Source organism: Oryctolagus cuniculus, chromosome 13 (assembly GCF_964237555.1).
Source record: "Oryctolagus cuniculus chromosome 13, mOryCun1.1, whole genome shotgun sequence".
NCBI classification, from domain to species: Eukaryota; Metazoa; Chordata; class Mammalia; order Lagomorpha; family Leporidae; genus Oryctolagus; species Oryctolagus cuniculus.
The window spans coordinates 34460315-34487598 of NC_091444.1; the positions used below are offsets into that span (position 1 = coordinate 34460315).

At 42.0% G+C, this 27284-nt stretch overlaps 1 protein-coding gene and 1 pseudogene across 1 annotated transcript in view; one reads left to right on the forward strand and one right to left on the reverse strand.

Moving 5' to 3' along the window:
* Window positions 1-349: 349 nt before the first annotated feature.
* IARS2 (isoleucyl-tRNA synthetase 2, mitochondrial) overlaps window positions 350-27284 on the forward strand; it is a 76352-nt gene continuing 49417 nt past the window's right edge. Inside the window, exons 1-11 of the mRNA XM_008268410.4 lie at window positions 350-729; window positions 2139-2261; window positions 10512-10671; window positions 13847-13995; window positions 14086-14135; window positions 14219-14328; window positions 14409-14502; window positions 15132-15247; window positions 20881-21050; window positions 22465-22555; window positions 24696-24847. Of these exons, the coding sequence (XP_008266632.1) occupies window positions 463-729; window positions 2139-2261; window positions 10512-10671; window positions 13847-13995; window positions 14086-14135; window positions 14219-14328; window positions 14409-14502; window positions 15132-15247; window positions 20881-21050; window positions 22465-22555; window positions 24696-24847 (1482 nt within the window). The 5' untranslated portion in view covers window positions 350-462. The remainder of the gene's footprint in view (window positions 730-2138; window positions 2262-10511; window positions 10672-13846; window positions 13996-14085; window positions 14136-14218; window positions 14329-14408; window positions 14503-15131; window positions 15248-20880; window positions 21051-22464; window positions 22556-24695; window positions 24848-27284) is intronic.
* Window positions 4778-6069, reverse strand: LOC103351020 (nucleophosmin pseudogene; annotated as a pseudogene).

Below are 27284 nucleotides of genomic sequence, written 5' to 3' on the forward strand. Positions count from 1 at the left end.
TGAGCACAGGTGCCCTGAGTTTACTACTAAGACCTTGGGAGAAATCAGGAGAGATGACAGCCAATACTATTGAACCTAGAGGGTTGTTTCTGCCTCTAACAACCAGACCCCTTTTGGCTCCTTGTCTCAGCTCTCCTGGGCCTTCTCTGCCTATAAAGTGCACCATTTTAATTCTTTATGTGTTGTAGCGTTGGTATAGCTGTCAAGCGTGCGCGTGCATGTGTGTCTTTAAGAGGCAGTGCACCAGGATGCGCACGTGAGCCCGCGGGCAAGGGTCGCCGCGGCGGCATGGAAAACCCGGAACTGGCTGACTGCGCCAGGGCTGTGCTTCCCGCCGGCTCCCCGCCCCTTCCGTGCTCCCCGCGCGTGCGCACTCACGCACGGCGCGTCTTTGGGGTTTTTAGTGCAGTTGTGTCCCAAAACCCGGTAGGGAGTCCTTGTGCTAAGCAGGTGGGCGCAGCCATGCGTTGGGGGCTGCGTCGTCATGGGCCCGGGGCGTCGACCTTGGCCGCGGCCCGGAGTTTGTGGGGGCCGCCCCGCCTTCCGCGCCGCCCCGGGTGGCGAGGAACGACCCGGAGGCTTGTGGTGCGCTCCGTCTCTGGGGCCAACAGCCAGCAGACGAACCCGGAGAGCGGCAGGTACCGGGGCACGGTGCTGCTGCCGCAGACCAGCTTCCCCATGAAGCGGCTGGGCCGGCAGCAGCCGGACACGGAGCTGGAGCTCCAGCAGGTACGGGCCCGCCTCAGCGCGGGCCTCCGCGGGGCGGGCGGGGTCAGCGGGCCCGGCCCGGCGGCTGGGCGCGCGTGTTGTGGCCAGCTCGGGGGAGATCCTCCGCTCGCTTTCAGTTTTTTGTTTGAAAACCAAAGTGAAGGAACCTCTAGATAAGTGTTTCAGTTGGGGCAGGTTCTGGAGCGCGATGTACCGAATGCACGCCCCTGCTTCTTACATAGGCCAAAGAAACCGACCTTGGAGTCATTCCCGGAGACCTATAAAAGTTGATTCCTCTGTACACGTAGAAACAAACAGCCACAGGGCTGAGGGGAAGTGGAAGCCCACCCTTGTACCGTGAGACCCCTAGCTGGAAAGGTAAAGGTGCAGGACCTCTCCGAGTCCTCCTTGTACAAATCGGTGCGTCTGTCTCTTGTAGACTGAACTTTGTAAGGGCAGAAAATTCGTTTTGTTGGTTTTTGTACTTTCAGAGTCTTAAAAAAAACCTCTGTAATTTCTATTCTTATAACTAGTTCCAGGTTATAAGTCTGTTTTGCTCATCTAATTTTTTAAAGAGTTTGACACAGTACCTTGTGGATGCTAGGAAGTGTGACAGTTTGACTTTTTCATTCAGTCTTTACATCCGCCCTGTGAAAGAGATGCTATTTTCAGATGAGGAGACAGGCCCATGAGCTCACTCAGCAAGTGAGGGAAGGGGAGTGGGATTGCAGGGAGTGTTGTTCCAAACTTAGGGATTGCCAAGTGCTGAAGCCAAAGAGTAGCAAGGATAAAGAAAGATGCGCTTTAGCGGGGATCTACAGTTCCTTCAGCATCCTGGCACGGAGGGGTGGGGAGGCTGCCTGAGAACTTGGTGGCACCGAACCTTGGAGTTTTATTTTAAAAATTTCTCAATTTTTTTGAAAGGCAGAGTTACAGAGAGAGTGCTTCCATTTGCTGGTTCACTCTCCATGTGGCCACAATGGCCAGGGGTGGGCCAGGTCAAACGCGGGATTCTGGAATTCCATCTGGGCTTCCAATAGGGGTGCAGGGGTCCATGCACTTGGGCCATCATCTGCTGCTTTCCCAGGTGTATTAGCAGGGAACTGTACTGAAAATGATGCAGCTGAGACTGGAGCTGTCACTCATGAGATGCCAGCTTTATAGGCAGGGACTTAACTTACTGGCCCCTCGCCCCACTAAACCTTTATAGGGTCCTGTCTACCACATGGAAAGTTTAGACTTTAACCTGGGAAACCATTGAAAAGTTTTAAGAGTCCTTAGCTGTGCTTTCAGAAACCTCACCTTTTGTATTTAGGAGTTGAATAGATGGGAATGGGTTAAGAAATAAGCAAATGTTGGCTGTTATGTATGCTAAGATTCAGGAATACCATGTGTTTATATGATGTTTACACATTGTTCTTTTTAAACAGAAATGCGGATTTGCAGAACTTTATTCATGGCAAAGAGAAAGAAAAGTAAAGACAGAATTTTGTCTTCACGATGGACCTCCTTATGCAAATGGTGACCCTCATGTAGGACATGCTTTAAATAAGGTAATTATAATTTAGATTATGACACTTGAAAAAACATGTTTATGTAAACACTCTTCAATATAATTATATACCAATTATTTATATTGGTATGTAAAACTAAAAGTTAAACTAGAAAGCATCAATAAACAGTTTTAGTCTTGCATGAAAAGTTGCTGATACTTGCTTTGAGCTTACTGTGTTCATAAATATTTTATTTAGTCTATAATTATTGAATACCTTTTATGAGCCAGACATTGTAGATTCTGGGAATAGCACTGAGTAAAATAAAGACCTGTCCTGTCCTTATGCTTTAGAAGGAAGATATAAAAAAGATTAAAAAAAAAAAAAAAAAAGACATGTATAATGTGCCAGAGAGTGATGAGTGCTTTGGAGGGAAGCAAAAGCAGAGGGGAGGGTTAGGGAAGGTCATCTCTGAGACAACTCGTTGAATTTAAAAGTAATAAAAGGGATTTTTCACATTTAAGCTTGCTGCAAGTCACTTCTTTCCATTTTTTCCTCTTCCTCCAGGGCTGCCGGTTTAGCTGAGTGGCTGCTAAGAGCAAATTTTGTTATAGGGCTGTCTGTATTGAAATACTGAACTTCAATCAGAATGTAAATAGACGTTGTTACTAAGTATACATTATTTCAGCTGAAATAATTTTTGTAGCAAGACTTGAAGAAGAAAGCAGCGTTGATTTTCATTGTAATATAAAACTCCATATATTGATGTAGATCCATATCTTGAGTAGTAAAATTTTAGAACATGCAAGAAATCTAAAACAATATACCCAAAGCAGTGATTGCCTAGGGAGGTAGGTTGAGTGGGAATAGGGCATTTATTTCAAAGGTATGTAAGGAAACTCCTGGGAAACAGATTTGTGTTTGAGATCTTTCTCTGTAAGTGGATAAACAAATGTACAAAACAGTCAAAGCCCATCAAACTGAATAATTTAGGATTTGTGCCTTTTACTGCATGTTATTCTTAATGATCAGTGATTAAAAAGTTGCCTTAATAGTTAAATAAATCTGGAAAATTAAGTAAGTTTAAATAGTCAAGAATGTGATTTTGTATAGTTAAGATTTGGAGAAAGATGAAGAATGAGTTGCTATATCAAATATGACTCTATTGCAGTATTTTTTTTTTTTTTTGACAGGCAAAGTGGACAGTGAGAGAGACAGAGAGAAAGGTCTTCCTTCCGTTGGTTCACCCTCCAATGGCTGCCGTGGCCAGCGTACCGCGTTGATCCGAAGGCAGGAGCCAGGTGCTTCTCCTGGTCTCCCATGGGGTGCAAGGCCCAAGCACTTGGGCCATCCTCTGCTGCACTCCCTGGCCACAGCAGAGAGCTGGCCTGGAAGAGGAGCAACCTGGACAGAATCCGGCGCCCCGACCAGGACTAGAACCCGGTGTGCCGATGCCACAGGCAGAGGATTAGCCTAGTGAGCTGTGGCGCCGGCCCCTCTATTGCAGTATTAAAGCAGTCTGGTTCTGATGCAGGCCAACAGGGCCATATAGGCTGGTCTGGCCTGGTCTTATAATGCCAAAATACACAGGAACTTCCAACAGTCACTATCTTTGCTTAAAGCTGATTGATATTAGGCTTACTGTGTCCTATCATAACATTCCGTATGTAGTGAAAACCAAGCAAAGGGTGGAGTTTCATTTTTAAAGACTAAGTCGGCATTTTGGACAACATGTTCTGTTTGTTTTTATAAAGATTATTTTATTTGAAAGGCAAACTTACAGAGAGAGGGGGAGAGAGAGAGAGAGCTTCCATCTGCTGGTTCATTCCCCAAATGGCCACTATGGCTGGAGCTGGGGAGACAAGCCAGGAACCAGGAGCCAGAGGCTTCATCCTGGTCTCCCATGTGGGTGCAGGGGCCCAAGCACTTGGGCCATTTTTCCGCTGCTTTCTCAGGCGTGTTAGCAGGGAGCTGACTCAAAAGTGGAGCAGTAGGGAATCGAACTGAGGCCCATTTGGAATGTTGGTGCTACAGGTTGCACTTAACCTGCTATACCACAACACTTGGCTCAGGTCAACAGAGTATTGGCAGTAGAACCTGGACAGCATTTACCAAACACGGTAGGGAAAGCTCACATTCTGCATTATAAAAAAGACAGCAAGATATTAACTGTTACAGAAATGAAATAAGATGGAAAACTTTAACAAACCATTTAAACTGTTTTCTTAAAGAGACTTTTTGTCCTGGTCAGTCATCTATCAGGAAGCAATTCTTCACATAATTGATGAATTTAGGCCGGGGCCATGGCTCACTTGGCTAATCTCCGCCTGTGGCGCCGGCACCCTGGGTTCTAGTCCCAGCTGGGGCGCTGGATTTTTGTCCCGGTTGCTCCTCTTCCAGTCTAGCTCTCTGCTATGGCCTGGGAGGGCAACAGAGGATGGCCCAAGTGCTTGGGCCCCTGCACCCACATGGGAGACCAGGAAGAAGCACCTGGCTCCTGGCTTTGGATCGGTGCCAGCCGTAGTTGCCATTAGGGGAATGAACCAACGGAAGGAAGACCTTTCTCTCTGTCTCTCTCACTGTCTATAAACTCTACCTGTCAAATAAAATAAATTAAAAAAAAAATTGATGAATTTGGCTTCCACTTTGAGAAGTGAACCACAGTTTTTATACTTGCTTGCATGATTGCTTTAATGTTGTTCACAGAACTAGGTCCTTTGAATGTTTTAGGAGATTTTTCCTGTTTTTTTGAAGGATTCTTGACCTTTTGATCTTGGTGTTGATGTTTTTGAGTCTTCTCCATTTTGGTTTGAGTTTTGTATGTTTTTGGCTGAGTGTTTAATATAGATTTCTTCACTGGAGCTTTTTCTTCAGCTTACACCTCCTCATCTTCGTCTTCATCATCTTCGTCAGCAACAAGCTGTATTTGTTTCTGTGGTACCTTGCTGCCATCTCCAGGGGCAGATTGCTTCCCATATATTCTTAATACTTTGTGTTGTCCTCCTCTTCATCTTCTGACTCAGCGTCTTCCTCCACAGCTACTAAGTGCTGTCCACTAATACGCATTGGCCCTGAACTGCATGAACTGCATTTCAACATCAAGACCATGTGTCAAAGCACCCAAAGGAAACTGTTGGCTGTACAGACATTTTCAAAGTTGCCAGTGTTACTTTAATTGGATTGCCTTCATAATTCATTGCCATCAACAATGTGCAGTTCATCCTGTGCACCAGCACCTAACCTGACCATTCTTAAAAATAACTGGTGCTCATTTTCATCATTTTCCACTACAGAGTGATAATCTTTGTTGGCCTTTCTTCACAGTTGAAAAGATAGTTCTGGTACTTCAGGGGGCTCATATTCATGTCCATTGATTCTTCATGAGGTGGTAGAACGAACTTAGGTGGGAAAAATGGGGACAGAGATAAGAAGCCTGCTGCTGGGCCGGCGCCGTGGTTCACTTGGCTAATCCTCCGCCTGTGGCGCCGGTACTCCGGGTTCTAGTCTCGGTTGGGGTGCCGGATTCTGTCCCGGTTGCTCCTCTTCCAGGCCAGCTCTCTGCTGTGGCCCAGGAAGGCAGTGGAGGATGGCCCAAGTGCTTGGGCCCTGAACCCCATGGGAGACGAGGAGGAAGCACCTGGCTTCTGGCTTCGGATTGGCGCAGCGCGCCAGCTGTAGTGGCCATTTGGGGGTGAACCAATGGAAAAGGAAGACCTTTCTCTCTGTCTCTCTCTCTCTCACTGTCTGTCAAAAAAAAAAAAAAAAAAAAAAAATCTGCTGCTACTGCAAGAAGTAGCTCTCAAGACAGAATCATGCCAGGCCCTAGAATAACTTCTCGTGCATGGTAGGCCTTCAAATATGTGTCCATCGAACAAAAGACTATGAATTTTGTGATACGGAAGTGAAAGTTGTAAAACAATTATTCTTGAAAGTATGGATAAATTTTTTTGAGAGGAGGAAGATTTTTGATAATGAGGAGTTAGTAAAATATTGTCTTCCTATTGTTTTTACTAAGGCTTCGTACATTATTATCTATTGTGATTACATTTAAAATCCTTATAAGGTATGCTGTTAACTGTTAACGCAAGTGATTGATTCCATTCTGTTTAAATACTTGAAAACAAGACTGTTCCATAGAAATACAGTGCAAACTTCTTGTCTCTTACATGTGGAAGCTAAAAAGTTGATTTCAAAGAAGTGAAGAATAGAATATGAGTGGTGGTTTCCAGATCCTGGGGAGGGGGGATGGGAGAGATGGTTAGTGGATACTAGGATTCAATTGGATAGGAGGAATAATTTTGTTACGTTTATTTACTTGAAAAGCAGAATGACAGAGGAAGGTCTCCTATCCATTTGTTTAGTCCTTAAATGCCTGCAACAGCCAGGGCTGGGCCAGATTGATGCCAGGAGCCAGGAATTCTGTCTGGGTCTTCCACATGGGTTGCAGGAACCCAAGTACGTGGACCATCAACTGTGGCTTCCCAGGTACATTAGCAGCAGGAAGCTGGATCAGAAACGAAGGCAGGACTTGATGCCATGCACTCCAAAATGGGATGTGTGCATTTCAAGGTTTGGCTTCACCACTGCCACACAATACCCCACCCCCAGAGGAATAACTTCTATTGTTCTGTAGCACAGTACGGTAACTATGGCTGACAACAATCTGATATTTTAAAATAGTTGGTAGAGAGGATATTGAATGTTTTCAGAGGAAAGAAACTACATATTTGAGATTCTAGATTTGCCAGTTATCCTAACTGATCATTACACATTGTGTACATGTATTGAAATATCACATTGTACCCCACCATAAGTATGTTTCAATTCAACATTTCTGTTAAAAGTAAAAAGATTCAGGGCTGGTGCTGTGGCGCAGCAGGTTAAAGCCCTGGCCTGAAGCGCCAGCATCCCATATGAGTGCCAGTTCTAGTCCCAGCTGCTGCTCTTCCAATCCAGCTCTCTGCTACTGGGAAAGAAGTGGAAGATGGCCCAAGTGCTTCGAGCCCTGCACCCACGTGGGAGACCTGGAAGAGGCTCCTGGCTCCTGGCTTCAGATTGGCACAGCTCTGGCCATCTGGGGAGTGAACCAGTAGATGGAAGACCTCTCTCTGTCTCTACTTCTCTCTGTAACTCTTTCAACTAAATAACTCTTTTAAAAAAAAAGTAAAAAGATTCTACATTATACTGCCTTGCCATTGAGTTTGTAGAAAATGTAGAAAAGTAATAATAACTATACATAAAACTTTTCCCCCTAGAGGGGAAATAAAAGAAAAATTCAACTCGAACTATAAATGCGGGTCATATAGATAAGTTAAAATTTTCTAGTAGCCACAAATATAGTCAAAACAATCATATGAACTTACTATGTTTAATATATAACATATAAATATGTGTTTATGGTTAATATATAGATATATAATATTAATTTTAACAGTATCTACAATTTCATTTCAACATATAATCAATGTAAAAAAGTTTGGGGGCCAGCATTGGATGCTGGCATTCCGTTTGGGTGCTGGTTCATATCTCCCCTTATCCACTTCCAATCTAGTTCCCTGCTAATGACCTGGGAAAAACAGCTTGGACCCCTGCCACCCACATGGGAGACTTGGATAAAGCTCCTGATTTTGGTCTGGCGCAGCCCTGGCTGTTGTGGTCACTGGGAGAGTGAATCAGCAGTTGGAAGATCTCTCTCCCTCTTTCTCTGTAACTCTTTGAAATAAATCTTTTAAAAACAACTTTTGACCCTTCTGTCTATTCATCTCTGTAACTGTACCTCTCAAGTAAATAAATTGGTCTATAGAAAAAAGCCAAGTTTTGAATTATTTTAGCTTTTTTGTACTGTTTGAAATCTATCATCTAGAATATCTCAATAGGGACTACCACCTGAAATCCCATGTGACCAGTGACTGCCTATGAGATGACATGTTCTAATGCATACACTCATTTATTAGATAAACATTGGTAGACTACTACTAGACACCATCATAAGTAGTGGAACTCACTGGTGTAAAGGACAGATGGGATCTCTGATTTCATGGAGCTTATGTTTTACAGGGAAGAGACAGATAAAAACAAATAGTTTCCAATAGGGCTAATTAGTAATGAGGTTATTTATATTTTGATTGATTTAAATAATATACCTAAAGTCTTAAGTATGTACTTCTATGACTAGATTAATTTTTCTTATAACTACCATCAACTACCATCTATATTATAAGGCTCCCCCCAGTTCTGTGGCAAAAAGTTTGATTGTTATATTTTTTAGGGGGGAAGGGACAGGAGGAATGTGTAATATCTTTTCTACTTTTGATAGGTGTGGGAAGGAGGAAAAGATTTTCTGGGCTACTGGACTAGTGGTCAGAACATTGTTTCCTCTTCAGAAGAGGGACATTATGAGGTTGGAGCCACATCGGTTCTTGGCCTTTGATTGCCTAATCTATAATGGTAATACATTTTTTTAAAAGATTTATTTATTTGTTTGAAAGTTACACAGAGGAGAGGCAGAGAGAGAGAAAGGTCTTCCGTCCAGTGGTTCACTCCCCAGATGGCCGCAACGGCTGGAGCTGCGCTGATCCAAAGCCAGGAGCCAGGAGCTTCCTCCTGGTCTCCCACGCGGGTTCAGGGGCCCATCTTCTACTGCTTTCCCAGGCCATAGCAGAGAGCTGGATTGGAAGAGGAGCAGCCAGGACTAGAACCGGTGCCCATATGGGATGCTGGCGCTTCAGGCCAGGGTGTTAACTTGCTGCGCCACAGCGCCGGCCCTGGTAATACGTTTTTTTAAAGGCTCTCCTGCCCTCTGATATCTTAAATGAACCAAGAAAGGCAAGGCAGTGTTAATTATGCCCAGTGAAGAGGTCTACTGTTCAGTAAGGAATTTTGTCACTGACTGAGTTAACTAAAATATTCCATTCTTTTGAGTGGAGTGCTTTGTAAGTTTTGCAGCAGTTCTTTAATATTTTTAAGCTCAATGTAATAATGCAGTAATTGTGTTAATTTTTCGTAAGAGTAAAGCAAATTTCTACTTGACTTGTACTCGGCTTTTAGATGATCTAAATTTTATTTTCTACAATTTATTTGAAAGGCACAGTTAGAGGGAGAGAAAGAGATCTTCCATCTGTTGGTCCACTCTCCCAAATAGCTGCAACAGCCGGGGCTGGGCCAGGCCAAAGTCAGGAACTTCACTGGATCTTCCATGTGGATACAGGGACCCAAACACTTATTTGTCCCAGGCCATTAGCAGGGAGCTGGGTCGGAAGTAGAGCAACCAGCTGGTGCTGTGGCATAGTGGGTAAAGCCGCCGCCTGCAGTGCTGGCATCCCATGTGGGTGCTGGTTCTGGTCCCAGCTGCTCCTCTTCTGATCCAGCTCTGCTATGGCCTAGGAAAGTGGTGGAGGATGGCCCAGGTCCTTGGGCCCCTGCACCCATGTGGGAGACCAGGAAGAGGCTCTTGGCTCCTAACTTTGGATCGACGCAGCTCCAGCCATTGCGTCGGGTTGGGGAGTGAACCAGCGGATAGATCTCTCTTTCTGCCTCTCCTCTCTCTATGTGACTCTGACTTTCAAACAAATAAATAAATCTTTAATTAAAAAAAAAAAAGTAGAGCAACCAGGACAAGATGGGTGTCCATATGTGATGCTGGCATCACGGGTAGCAGCTTTATCGACTACACCACAACACTTATTTCTTAGATGGGCTGCTTTTTCTCATATTCCAGCTTTACCAAAAAAAAAAAAAATCAGTAATTTGAGATCTTTTGTTCTTTTGCTTTTTGGAAGAAGAGTTAATGACATTTTTAAAAAATTCAAGTATCTGTTACTTCAGTGTTTAATACTTGAGTTGGGCGATTTAATAGGTTATTTTATATAAGCCCTCTAAAATTTGGGCTTTCTCAGTGTTTTAAAATGATATTACATTAAGAAAATAAAATAAGGGGGCCAGCACGGTAGTGTAGTTGGTGGAGCCGCTGCCTGCAGTGCCAACATCCCATGTGGGCACTGGTTCAAGTCCTGGCTGCTCCACTTTTGATCTAGCTCTCTGCTGTGGCCTGGGAAAGCAGTGGAGGATGGCCCAAACGCTTGGGCCCTTGTACCTGCGTGGGAGACCTGGAAGAAGCCCCAGGCTCCTGGCACTGCATCGGCCCACCTCTGGCCATTGTGGCCACTTGGGGAGTGAACCAGCGAATGGAAGATAACTCTCTCTCTTGCTCTCTGCCTTTGTAACCCCTATCTTTAAAAAAAAAAAAAAAAAAAAAAAGTTGTAGACCACATGTTTGATATGTCAGTGATGATTATCATTTTATCCTTGCAGATTTTGAAAGACATAGCCAATCGCTACCATATGATGAGAGGTTCCAAAGTACATTTTGTGCCAGGCTGGGATTGCCATGGGTTGCCTATTGAAATAAAAGTATTATCAGAACTTGGTGGAAAATCTCAGAATCTTTCAGCCTTGGAAATTAGAGAGAAAGGTAAATAATCTGTATTTCTACTTTTAAATGCTATTTTAAGCACTTTAGTTCCTTGGTAAAGTTGAAGCTTTACCAAAGGGATCTTGTTTTGTTTGGGTTGTAATGAGATTTGTTGGAAACCACTTTGTAGCTCATAAAATTTGGATTTGTAATTGCTTTTTGTGGGAATTGCTGTTTGGAGATTGTAGGAAGCACTATGAACATTTCCAAATGCTTAAGTTCTTTAGTGTTCCTGTTTTTTAAAAAGATTTGTTTGAATGGCACAGTGACAGAAGACAGATTTTTCATTTGCTGGTTCACTCCCCATGTGTCTGCAACAACAGAAGACAGGTACCAACTTGAGCTGCTTCCCAGGTGATCAGCAAGAAGCTTAATCGGAATTCCAGTAGCTAGGACTCTTAACTGACACTCTGATATGGGATACAGGAACTATAATTGGTGCCTTAACCTGCTGTGCCTCTATACCTGTCCCAGTGTTCATATTTATGAAATCACTATTTTGGCTATTTTTTAAACTTTCCTGGATAAGGCCTGTTAACATATTTCAGGTGCTAAATCAAAAGGAAATTCTGAAATAAATATATTTTAAATTAATCTCATGCTTTCCTTCAGTAGATTGAACTAGGAAGGATTCTTTTTTTAAAGATTTTATCTATCTATTTGAGAGAGAGAGAGTTAGGGAGAGACAGAAAAGTTTTCCATAAGCTGTTCACTCCCCAAATGGCAGCAATGGCTAAAGCCAAGCAGATTCAAAGCCAGGAGCTTCTTCTGGTCTCCCATGCTGGTGTAGGGGCTCAAGTGCTTGGGCCATCTTTCCACTGCTTTCCCAGGCCACAAGCAGAGAGCTGGATTGGAAGAGGAGCAGCCATGACACAAACTGGTGCCCATATGGGATTGCAGTGCTGCAGGCAGAGGCTAAGCCTACTATGCCACAGTGCTTCCCCTCTACCCCCCCCCCCCCCCACAAAGGTTCATTGATTTGGAGCCCTTGTTGAGGCATAGCAGGAAAAACCACAGCCTGTGACACCAGCATCCCATATGGGTGCCAGTTCAAATCCCTGCTGCTTTACTTCTGATCCAACTCTCTGCTAATGTGCCTGGAAAAGCAGTGGAAAATGACCCAAGTATTTGGGACCCTGTACCTACATGGGAGACTTGGAAGAAGTTCCTGGCCTTTGTGGTTATTTGGAGAGTGAACCAGCAGATAGAAGATGTCTTATCTGTCTCTTCCTGTAGCTCTACCTTTCAAATAAATAAATCTTTAAAAAAATTACTTTATTTGAAAGGCAGCATGATAGGGATCTTCTTTTGCTGGTTCACTCACCAAATAGCGTCAACAGTCCAGGCTATGCTGAGCCAAAGCAAGGAAACAGGAACTCCATCCTTGTGTATCCCCTGTGAGTGGCAGGTCCTCAAGTACTGGAGCCATCATCTGCTGTTTCCTGGGCACATTAGCAGGAAGCTAGATCAGAAGCTGAGTAGAGGGGCTAGCGCTGTGGTGTAGTGGGTATAAGCTGCCACCTGCAGTGCTGTCATCCCATATGGATGCTGGTTCAAGTCCCGGCTGCTCCACTTCCGATCCAGCTCTCTGCTGTGACCCTGCACCCACGTTGGAGACCCGCAAGAATCTCCTGGTTCCTGGCTTTGGATCCACAGCTCCAGCCATTGTGGCCAACTAGGGAGTGAATCATCGGATGGAAGACCTCTCTCTCTCTCTTACTGCCTCTTTCTCTCTCTGCCTCTTTGTGTAACTCTTTCAAATAAATAAATAAATCTTAAAAAAAAAAAAAAGTTGATTAGACAAGACTGAAACTGGCACACCAATGAGATGACAGCCTTCCAAGCAGAGGCTTAATCCTCTGTGCCACAATGGTTACCCCAAGGAATCTTCTTTTCTTAGTATTTTACAGCATTGGGTATGATTATGGGGATTTTGTTATTTCTTGTGAAATATGTTATAATTAGCTTAGATTCAATATACTGAATGATTTTTGCATATATGAGAATTATTCTTTGTCCTTTTCTTAAACTAAGAGATAATGAGGAATAGTTTTTCCAGTCTATTTTTTCTAAATGTCAAGTTATTGTGTACAATCTGAAAAATACAGAAGGCAGTAATAACATTTTGACTTTTTGAAATTCTGGTCAGTTTTAGAATTTGTATCTTATGGGCCGGCGCCGTGGCTCACTTGGCTAATCCTTTGCCTGTGGCGCTGGAATCCCACATGGGCACCGGGTTCTAGTCCCGGTTGCTCCCCTTCCATTCCAGCTCTCTGCAGTGGCCCGGGAAGGCAGTGGAGGATGGCCCAAGTGCTTGGGCGCCTGCACCCGCGTGGGAGACCAGGAAGAAGCACCTGGCTCCTGGCTTTGGATTGGCGTAGCTCCGGCTGTTGCGGCCGTTTCGGGGGTATACCAACGGAAGTAAGACCTTTCTCTCTGTCTCTCCTTCTCACTGTCTGTAACTTTGCCTGTCAAATAAATAAATAAAAATCTTAAAAAAAAAGAATTTGTATCTTATGAATGCTCTCAAATATTCCTATTAAAACTTTTCATAGTCTCTGTAGCAGGATTCGTGTGACAAGACAAGATGCCAAGGCCTCTGGCCGTTGCGGCCAATTGGGGAGTGAGCCAGCGGAGGGAAGACCTCTCTCTCTTTCTCTCTGCCTCTCCTTCTCTTTGTAGCTCTGACTTTCAAATAAATAAATCTTAAAAAAAAAAAAAAAGACAAAGTCTTCTCTTGGGGCCGGCGCTGTGGCTTAGCAAGTAAAGCTGCTGCCTTCAGTGCTTGCATCCCATGTGGGCTCTGGTTCGAGTCCCAGCAGCTCCACTTCCAATCCAGCTCTCTGCCATGGCCTGGGAAAGCAGTAAAAGATGGCCCAAGTCCTTGGGCCCCTGCATCCATGTGGGAAACCCAGAGGAAGTTCCAGGCTTCTGGCTTCAGCTTGGTGCAGCTCCAGCCATTGCAGCCATTCGGGGAGTAAACCAGCAGGTGATGACCTCTCTCTTCCTCTGCTTCTCTGTAACTCTGCCTTTTAAATAAGGAAATAAATCTTAAAAAAAAAAAGTCTCTGCGACATCTCAGCCATGTGCAGCACCTGCATTTAGAGAAATAAACCATGTGTAAGACTTTGAATTTACTTGCTTTCAAAAATTTTTTTTCTGCTTTATCTTTTAGCTAGATCATTTGCTAAAGCAGCCATTGAGAAACAGAAATCAGCGTTTATTCGATGGGGAATAATGGCAGACTGGAATAATTGCTACTATACGTATGATGCAAAGTATGAGGCCAAACAGTTGAGAATATTTTACCAAATGTATGATAAGGTAATGAATTCTTTTTTCTTTTAATCATTGAGTGTGTTAAAGTATGTGTTAAACATTGCAGCTTTAATGTGATACGTTTATGATTTACAGGGCTTGGTTTATCGATCTTATAAACCTGTGTTTTGGTCTCCCTCATCAAGGTACATATGTGTCTTTTGATTATTAAAAGGGAGAAATTTGTGCTGCTTTCAGATATTCCTGTGTACTATTCTTAAATCTTTAGGACTGCTTTGGCTGAAGCAGAACTTGAATATAATCCGGAACATGTTAGTCGTTCAATATATGTAAAGTTCCCTCTCTTGAAACCGCCCCCTAAGCTGGCATCTCTTATAGGTAAGATTTATTCATTGCCTTATCTTATTCAAGTTACAGAGTTAAAACATTTGCTAACATATTTATTACTCTATTTTCAGGAGATACTTCATCTCCTGTTAGTTTTTTAGCCTGGACCACCCAACCTTGGACGATTCCAGCTAATCAGGCTGTTTGTTATATGCCAGAGTCAAAGTATGTATATTAATGCAGGTTTTGTTTTATTCACTAATAGGATTCATTCCATCATTGATTTTGTTTCATCCTCATTGTCCTCTTAAAATGTAATGAATTATGTCTTAGTTTTTATATTCATAAATTTTATTAAGCTTAAGTTGATTGCTTTTAAGGCTTTACGTTTGTGTTCCCAAAAAAATAGAAATAAAGTATGAAGTATTTTGAAAATAGTATTTTTTGATGTTAGGTTTTTTTTTTCTTTAAGATTTGTTTTTTTGAAAAGGCAGAGTTACAGGGTGGGGATGGGGGAGGCAGAGAGATTCTTCATCCACTGGTTCACTCCCCAAATGGCCACCATGGCTAGAGCTGGGCTGGACCGAAGCCAGGAGCTTCGGTCGGGTCTTTCACATGGGTGTAGGGGCCTGAACACTTAGGCCATCCTGCTGCTTTCCCAGGCGCATTAGCAGGAAGCTGGATCATTAGCAGGAAGCTGAATCGGAAGCAGAGCAGATGAGACTTAACCAATGACACCAAGGCACAAACCCCTAAAGCTAGTTTTTCTGAAGTGATACAGAAAAATAAAATGTTATCTATAGCTTTTCCTGTTTTTTTATTGTAAGTAATTTTCTCCCAAAATTTTATGTTAGGTATGCGCTTGTGAAATGTTCCAAGTCTGGAGATCTCTACATATTGGCTGAAGAGAAAGTGGCATCTGTTGCTTCTACTTTGGAAACGACATTTGAGATTATTTCAACATTCCCAGGTAAAGAGTTATAGATGTTCTGACTACCACAATCACTACTTTGTTGAACATTGATCATTGTGAATTGAAACAGATATAGCCTCTAGCTTTCTAGCATATATTCTGCATTGATTTCACTGAAGAGAATTGTGTTAAATATGGTTGCAGAATAGAAAAATGTTAATCTGACAGAGGCACAACAGATTAATTAAAAAGTACTTCTGGTAGGGCCAGCGTTGTGGTGTAGCAGGTTAAGCCGCCACCTGCAGTGTCGGCATATGGGAGCCGGTTTGAGACCTGGCTGCTCCACTTCTGATCCAGCTCTCTACTATTGCCTGGGAAAGCAGTGGAAGATGGCCCAAGTGGTTGGGTCCCTGCACCCGCGTGGAGGACCTGTAAGAAGCTGGTGACTTCAGATTAGCACAGCTCTGGCTGTTGCGGCCGACTGGGGAACGAGCCAGCAGGTGGAAGATCCTCCCTCCCTCCCTCCCTCTCTCCGTGTCTCTCTCTCCCCCCCCTTCCTCCCTCCCTCCCCCCTCCTCTCTCTGTGTAACTCTGACTTTCAAATAAATAAATCTTAAAAAAAAAAAAAAAGGTACTTCTGGCAAGTGTCCAGAAGTTACTTTGCAAAATTTTATGCAAAATTATTAAAATTATTTTTATCTGCTTTTTAAAAAATATTTATTTTAAAGAGTTACACAGAGAAGGAGAGACAGAGAGAGGTCTTTCATCGTCTGGTTCACTCCTCAGATGGTCACAATGACTGGAGCTAAGCTGATCTGAAGCCAGGAGCAAGGAGCTTCTTTTGGGCCTCTCACATGGGTGCAGGGGCCCAAGGACTTGGGCCATCTTCCATTGCTTTCCCAGGCCATAGCAGAGATTGGATTGGAAGTGGAGCAGCCAGGACTCGAACTTTCACCCATATGGGATGCCAGCACTGCAGGTGGCGGTTTAACCTGCTATGCTACAGTGCTGGCCCCTTCTTGTCTGCATTAATAAAGGGGCAAGGAGGAAAATTAATATACTTCTAATATTTTAATAGAGAATTGAATAAATTTTTAAAATAATTCCAAGGGCAGTGCTTCCATCAAAGGAATTATTAGTAAGCTATGAGTTGGGACTTCTAAAATATGAAATATAGCTGTGGAAGTCGAGGGAAGTTTAAAATGATCTTTGATCCTAAGGGATGAGTTTTTTTGTTTTTGTTTTTTGTGTGGTTTTTTTTTTTTTTTTTTTTTGCTAAGAAACAATCACATGAGTAAAGATTAAAAAAAAGAAGGGCTATTGCTGTGGCATAACAGTTAAAAGCCATCACCTGCAGATGGAAGATGTGTCTGTCTACCTCTGCCTCTCTTTCAAATAAATACATCTTTTTTAAAAATGGAAAGACTGCCTTGCTGAATAGGGAAGCCCTGTCAATTCATCAATGCAGTTATAAGTAATTACAAATTTCAACAAACTTAACAGAATAAAGGTTTTTGTGTTAAAGGCAGGAACGGAGCTGCAGAGTTTTTTTTTTTTTTTTTTTTTTGACAGGTAGAGTTATAGACAGAGAGAGATAGAGAGAAAGGGCTTCTTTCCGTTGGTTCACTCCCCAAATGCCGCCTATGGCCGGAGCTACGCTGATCTGAAGACAGAAGCCAGGTGCTTCTTCCTAGTCTCCCATGCTGGTGCAGGGTCCCAAGCACTTGAGCCATCCTTCACTGCCTTCCCGGGCCACAGCAGAGAACTAGACTGGAAGAGGAGCAACCGGGACTAGAACCCAGTGCCCATATGGGATGCCAGTGCTGCGGGTGGAGGATTAACCAAGTGAGCCATGGCGCTGCCCCCCCCCCCCCTTTTGACAGGTAGAGTTGTAGACAGAGAGAGAGAAAGGGGAGCTGCAGAATATTAAGACCATACAGTAGATAAGTTAGAGGATCCAGTGTATCTTTTCTTTATTAATATAAAGAGAAAAGTTTTATTTTGCTCACAGTTTTGAGGTTCAAGTCCAAGAATGAATAGCCTCACTTGTCTGGTCTCTTGTCAGAGCAGCAAGTGGCCATGACCCTTGCAAAGTATGGACATGGCCAGAAGGAAGTGGAACCCAGTATGTTCTTTACTGTATACCCCCCAGTTCTTTGTTAAATGCAGAAGCTGAAAAGCCTTCATTGACAAGTTAGTTTTTTATCACAGAAGCTTAAGTTACAAAAATTTTTGAAATAAAAAGGTTAAATGTTTAGTCCAGATTACATAATTGTTTCAAGTTATTACTGTGCTGAGAATTATTGGGTTGTCTGTATTAAGCTGCCACATTGTAAAACCTCATGAATACTTCTCATCCCTGGAAAAAAGTTCTTGACAATGAACTTACTACATAATAATGTGGCAGGCAAGTTAAACAGCTCAAATGGAATAATGTGGTAGGGTTTCTTTCTAGAAAAATAGTAATTATTAGAGGTCAATACAGTAAGTATTGCTGAAGGAAAGTTAATAGGTTAAATCTAATTTTATTTCCCCAAACCTTTGATCTCTATACTAAAAATACATAAAGAGTACAGCATAGGATTATGGAGATTATTCTTAGGAAATTTAGGAAAAGAAATTGAAAATTAAAGAGTAGATTTTTGAAAATAGTGTTAATACTTTTCTTCTTTAATATGAATTGTTTGGAAAAGAATGCATTCTGGAACTGATGTTGTGGCTCAGTGAGTTATGCTGCTAGTTAAGAGCTGGTTCAAGTCCTGGCTGCTCTACTTCTGATCCAGCTCCCTGCCAGTGTGCCTGGGAAGGCAACAGAGGATGGCTCAAGTACTTGGGCCCAGGGGCCAGTGTTGTGGCTTAGTGGATAAAGCTGCTGCCTATAGGACTGGCATCCCACATAGGTGCCAGTTCATGTCCAGGCAGTTCCACTTCCAATCCAACTCCCTGCTGATGTACTTCAGAAAGCAGTGGAAGATGGCCCATGTGTTTGGATCCCTGCACCCATGTGGGAGACGAGAAAGAAGGTCTTGGTTCCTGGCTTTGGCCTGGCCCTGCCTTGGCTGTTGCTGACATTTTGGAAGTGAACCAGAGGATGAAAGACCTCTATTTCTCCCTCTCTTTCTGTAACTCTGCTTATCAAATAAATAAGATGAGTCTTAAGAAAAAAAAAATAATTGGGCTTCCTGTTAACCATGTGAGAGATCTGAATGGAATTCTAGGCTCCTGGCTTTGACCTGGCCCAACTCTGCCTTTGTGGCCATTTGGGGAGTGAGCCAGTGGATGGAAGAAGATTCTCTCTCTCTCTCTCTCTCTTTTTTTTTTTTTTGGTGTGTGTAACTCTGCCTTTTGAATTTGAAAGGCAGAGGCAGAGAGAGGGAGAGAAAGCCTTCTATTCACTGGTTCACTCCCCAGATGGCCACAGTGTCCGGAGCTGCACCAATCCGAAGCCAGGAGCTTCCTCCAGATCTCCCACACAGGTGCAGGGGCCCAAGAACTTGTGCCATCTTCTATTGCTTTCTCAGGCCACAGCAGAGAGCTGGATCAGAAATGGAGCAGCCAGGACTCAAATTGGTGCCCATATGGGATGCTGGCACTACCAGCAGCGGCTTTACCCACTATGCTACAGCACTGGACCCTGAATAAATAAATCTTAAAAAAAAAAAAAAAAAAAAAAGACAAAGAGAAGAATGCATCCTGAAGTATTGAAGTTAGCAAACAATTTCCTATCTATAAATGCCAAGCCAACGAAAATGAACTTTCGATTTTTTTTCAGAAGATGTATCATCATTTATAAGGAAATGGTGATTTTTCTGAGGCATTTTTAGTATATGTTTTGCCAAAGCCAACAGTCTCAGAAATTTTTATACATTGTACTCTTTTAACCAAAATCAAAGTAAGCAACAGTCTATCAAATGAAATGTCAATGTAAATATTGTATTGTTCCTCTGGTAGTATGAATAGGTTATGTAGTTTTACTTGTTATGTGATTAGACAAAAATAGGGGTTTCTCTAAGGAGATAGTTTTTAAAAGTAACATTATTTAGTTTGGAATGATGAAGAATGATTTGTGGGGAACACAGAAGAGTAGAGGGATTACTGAAGTTTTTTTAATTATTAGAGAGTAGATAGGGTGAACATACTTACATTCAGTAAATCTCAATGAGTGGATAGGGAGAACCAGATAATTCTAAAACATAAATCCTGGAGCAGGCATTTTGATGACTTGGGCTTAGCTGTTGTTACTGGAGTGCCTTGGATTAAGTGTGCCTTTACTTCCAATCCAGCTTCCTGCTAATGGGCCTGGAAGACCGAAGGTGATAGCTCATGTACCTGAGTCCCTGCCACCCACATGGGAGACCTGGATTGAATTCCTGGGTCCTGGCTTTGGCTTTGCCCAGCCCTAGCTGTTGATAGAGGATCTCTCTCTTCTTGTCTCCATTACTATGCCTTTCAAATAAGGAAAAATAAACTTTGGGAGGGAAAAAAAAAGCCCTTGAGTTATTTTTAGAACATGTAAAAGAAAAACTATAGTTAATAGCATTTAACTCAGGAGGCAGTAAAGGTTGGAAAAAACAGATGTGTAGAAAAATTAATAGTGATGATGGATCTAATATGTTACTAAAAGGAGAAGATTACATATAGATCATTAAAGTTGGAATAAGACTTGCCTTGGAAGTTGGATTTAATCATTTATAAGCCATGTGATCTCAAGCGTACTGCTTGAATTTTCTGAAATGATTTTCTCATTTCTGATTCAGGGATAGTATTGCATGTTTTGTAATAGTATTATGAAGATGAAGCAAGCATTTATGTTAACATTAGTATATTTAGGGTTCCCCGTAATGTCAGGTATTGTTTATCTCTTATCTCTTTAAGAATTCCATTATGAAAACAACAATGGTTTCCCACAAGGAACTTACTAGAACCTGTTGGTCATCTACCTATTGATCTAGACATTTTTTGCTCTTGGGGCCAGTGTTGTGGTGTAGTGGGCTCAGCTTCTGCCTGCGGTGCCAACATCCCATATGGGTGCTGGTTCTAATCCCAACTGCTCCTGTTTCTATCCAGCTCTCTGCTATGGCTTGGTAAAGCAGTAGAATATGGCCTGTGAGCTTGTGGCCCTGCACCCATGTGGGAAACATGGAAGGAGACTTTGGATTGGCCCGGCTCCAGCTGTTGTATCCATTTGGGGAGTGAACCAGCAGATGGAAGACCTTTTTCTCTGTCTGTCCCTCTCTTTGTAATCTTCCTCTCAAATAGATAAAATCTTAAGAAAAAAAAAAAGGATTTTTTTTGGTTTTATGTTCCAAAATTTACATAATTGTATGTAAATTAAAGGAATTTTCCTGTGACTCATTTGAGTTATATATTTTTATTTTATGTGTACAAAAAACTAATATTTTAAAAGTATTTACTGTGTTATACACATGAGTGCTCCAGACACTTAAAATGCATTAACTCTGTTTGTCCTCATGGCCATCCTCTGATTTAGGAATCCTAATTATCCATATCATATAGATTCCTGAAGGTCATAGAGTAAGTAAAGGGGAGCCAGGATTTGAGCATAGGTGGTTTTGTGCACATATTGTTTTGTTCTAGATTCTGCACTGCTAATGTGATGTTCTAGCTAACCTTAAAGGGAGAGAATTGCCATATAAAATGATTTTTAACAGTTTTTCCTTTCCCCATAGGTGGAGATTTGGAAAATGGTTCCTGTAGTCATCCTTTAATTCCTGATAAAGTCTCTCCCCTTTTACCTGCAAATCATGTGACCATGGCAAAAGGAACAGGATTGGTTCATACAGCCCCAGCCCATGGTTTGGAAGATTACAGTGTAGCATCTCAGCACAAGCTGCCAGTGGTACTAATCCTCTTTTGTCCCTTTTAATTATTAATCTTGTAGAATGAGAATGATAATCCTAAAAATCCTACTTTTTTGATAATCCTTTACGTTTTCAGAATTAACTTGTGGAATGCTTAGGTTTGTGCAGTATGCTAAAGCTTGATTATTTCATCCTAATTCAGAATTATTTTCCAGAATTAACATAAAATCAACAGAGTTGGAGTTTAAGAATATTACATGGGACACTTTTTAAAATACTTTATTTAAAATATCAAGTCACATAGACAAATTACGTTGAGTCCTTGAAAAATGTCAAATATAGTTTATTAAATAGTTGAAAAGGACATTTTGTTTTTCTTTTTTAAAAATTTGTTTATTGGAAAGGCAGAGTCTCAGAGAGAGAGAGGGCCAGAGAAGAGAGATCAACCATCCATCTGCCGGTTCACTTTGCAGATGGTTACAACAGTTGCATCTTGGCCAGGCCAAAGCCAGGAGCCTGGAATGCCATTTGGGTGGCAGGGGCCCAAGTACTAATGCCATCTGCTGCTTTCCCAGGCATGTTGGCAGGGAGCTGGATTGGAAGTGAAACAGCAGGGACTTGAATTAGTGCTCATCTAGGATACTGGTATCACAGGCAATGCACTGACCTGTTGCACCCTGATGCCAGCCAGCCCTGGCAGTTTGTTTTTCTTATCTGACAGTCCTCTCCAAAATTATTTTGCACACTTCAATTTTTTAGCAGAGTTTTCCATTTAGTTAAAAGATGAGTTCCAGAGTGAATGAGTGTGTACGTTGACTAGGGCAATGTGTAATACAATATATACCTAGTACAATACAGTACAATACAATACTAGTACAAATGTGACTAGTAGAGATCAGTTATAGATGGCTTAGTATATTTTGTTACTTTTTGTATGCAACTTCAGGTATAAGCTTTAATAACACACTTTTGCCTTAAAGTTTTTATTTACTTTATTTGAAAGTCAGAAGGACAGAGAGAGAGAGTTCTTCCATCTGCTGATTTGCTCCCCAGAGCAGGGCGAGGTCAAAGCCAGGAGCTGGAATTCCATCTGTGTCTTCCATATGAGTGGCAGGGACCCAAATGCTTGAGCTATCACCTGCAGCAACCCCCCTCCCAGGGTACTTACAGTAGGAAGCTGGATCAGAAGTAGAGCCGAGACTCGACTTAGGAATTCCCATATGGGGTGTGGGTGTCCCAAGAAGTTTCTTAATCACTGTGCCAAATACCTACCCGTCTTGGTGATTTAAAAGTATAAAATTCACAAATTCGTATTGACTGAGTCAGAAGTATCCATAGTCATATAGAGAAATAATAGGCTGTATTAAAATGTCTTTTACATGTTGTTTTGTCAGATACTGTGATAAGGTAGAATGTCTTGATACTTTAACCATTCACAATGACACTTTGTAGGATTGTTTAGTGGATGAAGATGGAATTTTCACAGAAGGTGCAGGTCCTGAACTTCAAAACAAGGCTGTCCTTGACGAGGGAACTGATGCGGGTAAGTATTGTTTTCTGTTTCTATTATAAACATGTTTTCTAAAAAGCAGCCAGTAGTAACTTTTGCTTGCTTTTCTTCCTTCTTGTACTTTAAGCAGAAACAAAAAAATGAAAATTACATTTTGCTTTTACCATAGGATTTAAAATGGAATTTGGGAGTTTATCTTTTGCTTTGAAGCTGTCCGATTTGTTTAAAAACAAATCAGAACTATCAACAGGGAGTGGTGTTATTTTTAGGGCAACCAAGGAAATCATTAGCAGTAGCACTTCTATGGGAAGATATGCTCGAGTTTGGGGTTAGATGTTGACTGTGCCTCAGAACATTCTCTACTCCTTTTGTAACTCTTGCAAATAATTGACCCATGTTGCATGGCTTATATTTTAGAATTTTGGTCTTGAATTGTCTTTCTGCCTTATTTTATGAGCTTGGAAACTATGTGCTGTGAAAAACTTTATTTGTCCACATTGGGTCTAAGATTAATTGGACCTGATTTGTTCCTTTTCTAGGGCTACTATAATAAGTGGCTTTAAGTTTGGTGGCTTAAAACAAGATACATTTATTCTATCAAGTTCTAAAGTGTAGAAGTTCAGATGAAGGGGTTGACAGGACTGTGTTCACACAGTAAATTCTGTGGAAAGATCCTTACTTGCCTCTTTTTAGCTTCTGGTAGAGATCCTTGGGTTTGTTGGTTTATAGCTGGGCCACTCCAATCTCTTCTATGGTTACATGGCCACCTTTAGCTCCTGTATATCTCTGTAGTATAAGGACCACTGTCACTGTGTGTGTGACCCCATCTCAATAATATCTGCAAGACCAGATTTCCAACTCGGATTGTCTTCACAATTAATGACATTTAGAATGTTTTTTTGGGGATACAATTCAGCTCACTACACCTGATTTCTTCTGGATACCTGGAGATCATTTAAGATTTCTAGAATGAAAGATTATGATTCTGAATTTCAAACTTGGAATTTTAGATACCTTTTTCCATTGAAGTAAAGAGCTATGGAAATAACATGATTTAGAGTCCTGAGAGTTTAGAGTATATTAGGATTTTCATAGTGCTTTTTAAAATATATAATGGCCGGTGCAGTGGCATTGTGGGTAAAGACACTGCCTGCGGCAGCAGCATCCCCTATGGGTGCTGGTTTGGAGTCCTGGCTGCTTCACTTCTGATCCAGCTCTCTGCTAATTTGCTTGGAAAAGCAGTGGAAGATGGCCCAGGTCCTTGGGCACCTGTACCCACATGGGAGACCCTGGCTCCTGGCTTCATTCTGGCCTAGCACAGGCCGTTAGGAACATTTGGGGAGTAACCAGCGGATAGAAGACTCTCTCCCCACCCCCCACCTCTTCCTCTGCCTCTCTGTAATTCTTTCAAATAAAAAATAAATCTTTAATAAGATAAAGTATATATAGAATGACTGAACTTCAGTTTTTGTGTTTTTTTTTTTTTTTTTTTTTTTTTTTTTAAGATTTATTTATTTTACTTGAAAGAGTTACACAGAGAGAGAAGGAGAGGCAGGGAGAGAGGTCTTCTCTCTGCTGGTTCACTCCCCAATTGGCTGCGACTGTTGGAGCTGCGCCGATTCGAAGTGAGGAGCCAGGAGCTTCTTTCGAGTCTCCCTCACAGGTGCAGGGGCCCAAGGCCTTGAGCCATCTTCTGCTTTCCCAGGCCATAGCAGAGACCTAGATAGGAAGTGGAGCAGCCGGGACTCAAACCGGCGCCCATGTGGGATGCCGGCACTGCAGGCGGTGGCTTTACCTACTACGCCACAGTGCCAGCCACGAACTTTAGTTTTTGAAAAGATTTATTTGAAAGGCAGAATGATAAACAGATAATCTGTTTGCAGGTTCACTCCACAAATACCCACACAGACCTCAGCTAGGGTAAGACCAAAGCCGGGAGCTCTAGCCTGGTCTCCTATATGGGTGGCAGGAACCCAACTATTTGGACCATTATTCCCTGCCTCCCAAGCACAGCAGCAGGAAACTGGATCAAAAGCAGAGTATCCTGGACTTGAACCAGGTACTCCAGTATGGAATACAAGCATACCAAATGGCAATTTAACCTGCTCTGTCATAATGCCCATCCCCATAACACTTCTTAATTGTGTCTAATATAAATTGTGTTTTTTTAAAGTTATAAAGATGCTTCAGACTACAAAGCATTTGTTGAAAGAGGAAAAATTGGTACACAGCTATCCCTATGATTGGAGGACTAAGAAACCAGTTGTTATTCGTGCCAGCAAGCAGTGGTTTATAAATATCTCGGATATTAAGACTACAGCCAAGGTATAAAAGGTTGGGTTTGTCTTTCACTTAGTATAAAAAGATTGGGTGGGGTTTTTGGAGTGGAAAGGATTGCTGATATTATGATTTGTTGGAGTAAAGTTGCAGGAAATTAGATCTGGAATGACCTTGGAGTTCTATTCACAGTTAGTCAGTGGACTTTCCTGACTGGTAGGGTGAAAGTAACATAGAATTAGGAAAGACCTGGGGTTAGCAAGTCATTTAGCACCCCAGCACCCCCAGGATGGCAGAACAATATCTGGTACTTACTGGACATTCAGTAAAACTCTTTTTAAACCTTTTACTTCCTTAACAGTGAATTTGCAGTCCATTAAAAAAAATTGATCTGAGTTAACAAATACTATGGATGTACTAATAATATATATTTGAGCTCTTGCATTTAGTACACACACTTATCTGTGAGGATGTGTAAGTGTAAGCGTATCTCAAAGATTAAGTTGATTCTATTGGAGGGAAGACCTCAAATATATTTGCTTACCAGGCTGAATATACACATATTTTGTTTTAAATCTTAAATCTAAGATATTGCTGTATTTACTGGTTCATTTGTTGGCCTGGCAATTTGGGGTCTTTGCCAAAGCAATGCATAACAGTTTATATTTTCTAAGCTTGTGTAAAGTGGACAACTGTGATACAAATGTTTTGGTTGTTTTTGTTTTCACTCTTCTGAAGCCTTTGTTACTTTTAAATGTTAAAATTTATAACTTCCAGCACTTTACAATTTTTTTTTTTTTTTTTTTGACAGGCAGAGTGGACAGTGAGAGAGACAGAGAGAAAGGTCTTCCTTTTTGCCGTTGGTTCACCCTCCAATGGCTGCCACGGCCGGCGCGCTGCGGCCGGCGCACCGCGCTGATCTGATGGCAGGAGCCAGGTGCTTTCCTGGTCTCCCATGGGGTGCAGGGCCCAAGTACTTGAGCCATCCTCCACTACACTCCCTGGCCACAGCAGAGAGCTGGCCTGGAAGAGGGGCAACCAGGACAGAATCCGGTGCCCCGACTGGGACTAGAACCCGGTGTGCCAGCGCCGCAAGGCGGAGGATTAGCCTAGTGAGCTGCGGCGCCGGCCCTTTACAGTTTTTTGATTGCAGACGTTTAAGTCTGGTAACAGTATGTTTAAGCCAAGATTTGTTTTTTTAATCTTCTTTATAGACAGTTTTTAGTTAGTTGCTCTTTGTAAAGATGGCAAGGTGGAGTTATATACTGCTGTGTTCCCACCTGACTTCAAAAATAGTCACCTTTTGGCTGATTTTGTTTGTATCGGTGCTTTTTTTCAAAGATTTTTTTTTTATTATTTATTTGAAAGTCAGAATTACATAGAAGAGAGGCAGAGAGAGAGAGGTGTTCCATCCAATGGTTTACTCCCCAGATGGCTGCAACGGCCAGAGCTGCGCCGATCTGAAGCCAGGAGCTTTTTCAGGGTCTCCCATGTGGGTGCAGGGGCCCAAGGACTTGGGCCATCTTCTACTGCTCTCCTAGGCCATATCAGAGAGCTGGATCAAAGTGGAGTAGCCGGGTCTCTAACCTGCGCCCATATGGGATGCCGGCGCTTCAGGCCATGGCATTAACCCACTGCGCCACAGTGCCGGACCCTGTATCTGTACTTCTACCAGCTATGCTTTACTTCCCAACCACTGGATTATTTTGAAGCAAATTCCAGGCAATATTTCTTCCGTGTTACATTTCTTCCATGTAGTATTCCAGCGTGTATATTAGCATCATCTTGAAAAAGTAATAGTAATTACTTAACAATCAAATGTCTAGTCAGTTTTCACATTGGATTTTTAAATCAAATTGAGTTGTAGAGATGTGGTTGTTCTGCCAATAGATAGTGCTACAAAGGGTATTTTTTGTTAGTTAAAGTAAGTGAGGAAACCTTTTAAGCCTCTAAAAAATATAACAATGTATATTTATGTAAATATAAACTATATTTATTAACAGATGAATGGATTTTTTTAAACATGAGACTAGCATATTTTGGCTCTTTGGGGAGATTATTACTAAACATTTTTGCTCTCAATTATTCTTTTGGTAATCGACAATTGAACTTTTGGGAGAAATAAGGGTGGGAGACTTCCTGACAGGTGATAAATCATTTGGAAGTAACTGTTGAGAAAGTGTTTTCTTATAAACCTTTCTGTGTAAAAATCAAATTATATTGCAAACCTTGTTTATTAACATTGAATAGTTGCTTATTTTTTAAGCATTTAAAACAGTGGTTGAAATCAAGTTTGAATTGACTTTAACTGTACTTCACTGATGTTTAATACTTAGTTCAAACCTGGTAATAAAAGGTTTAACCAAAGGTTGATTTAAGTTGGAAATCGATATAAACTCTCACGCTAATCTTCAAAAGGTGAAGTTGCTCTGAGTATTATGTATTGAGCTTTTGTGGCTCCATTGTTACTTTGCTTCATTTACTC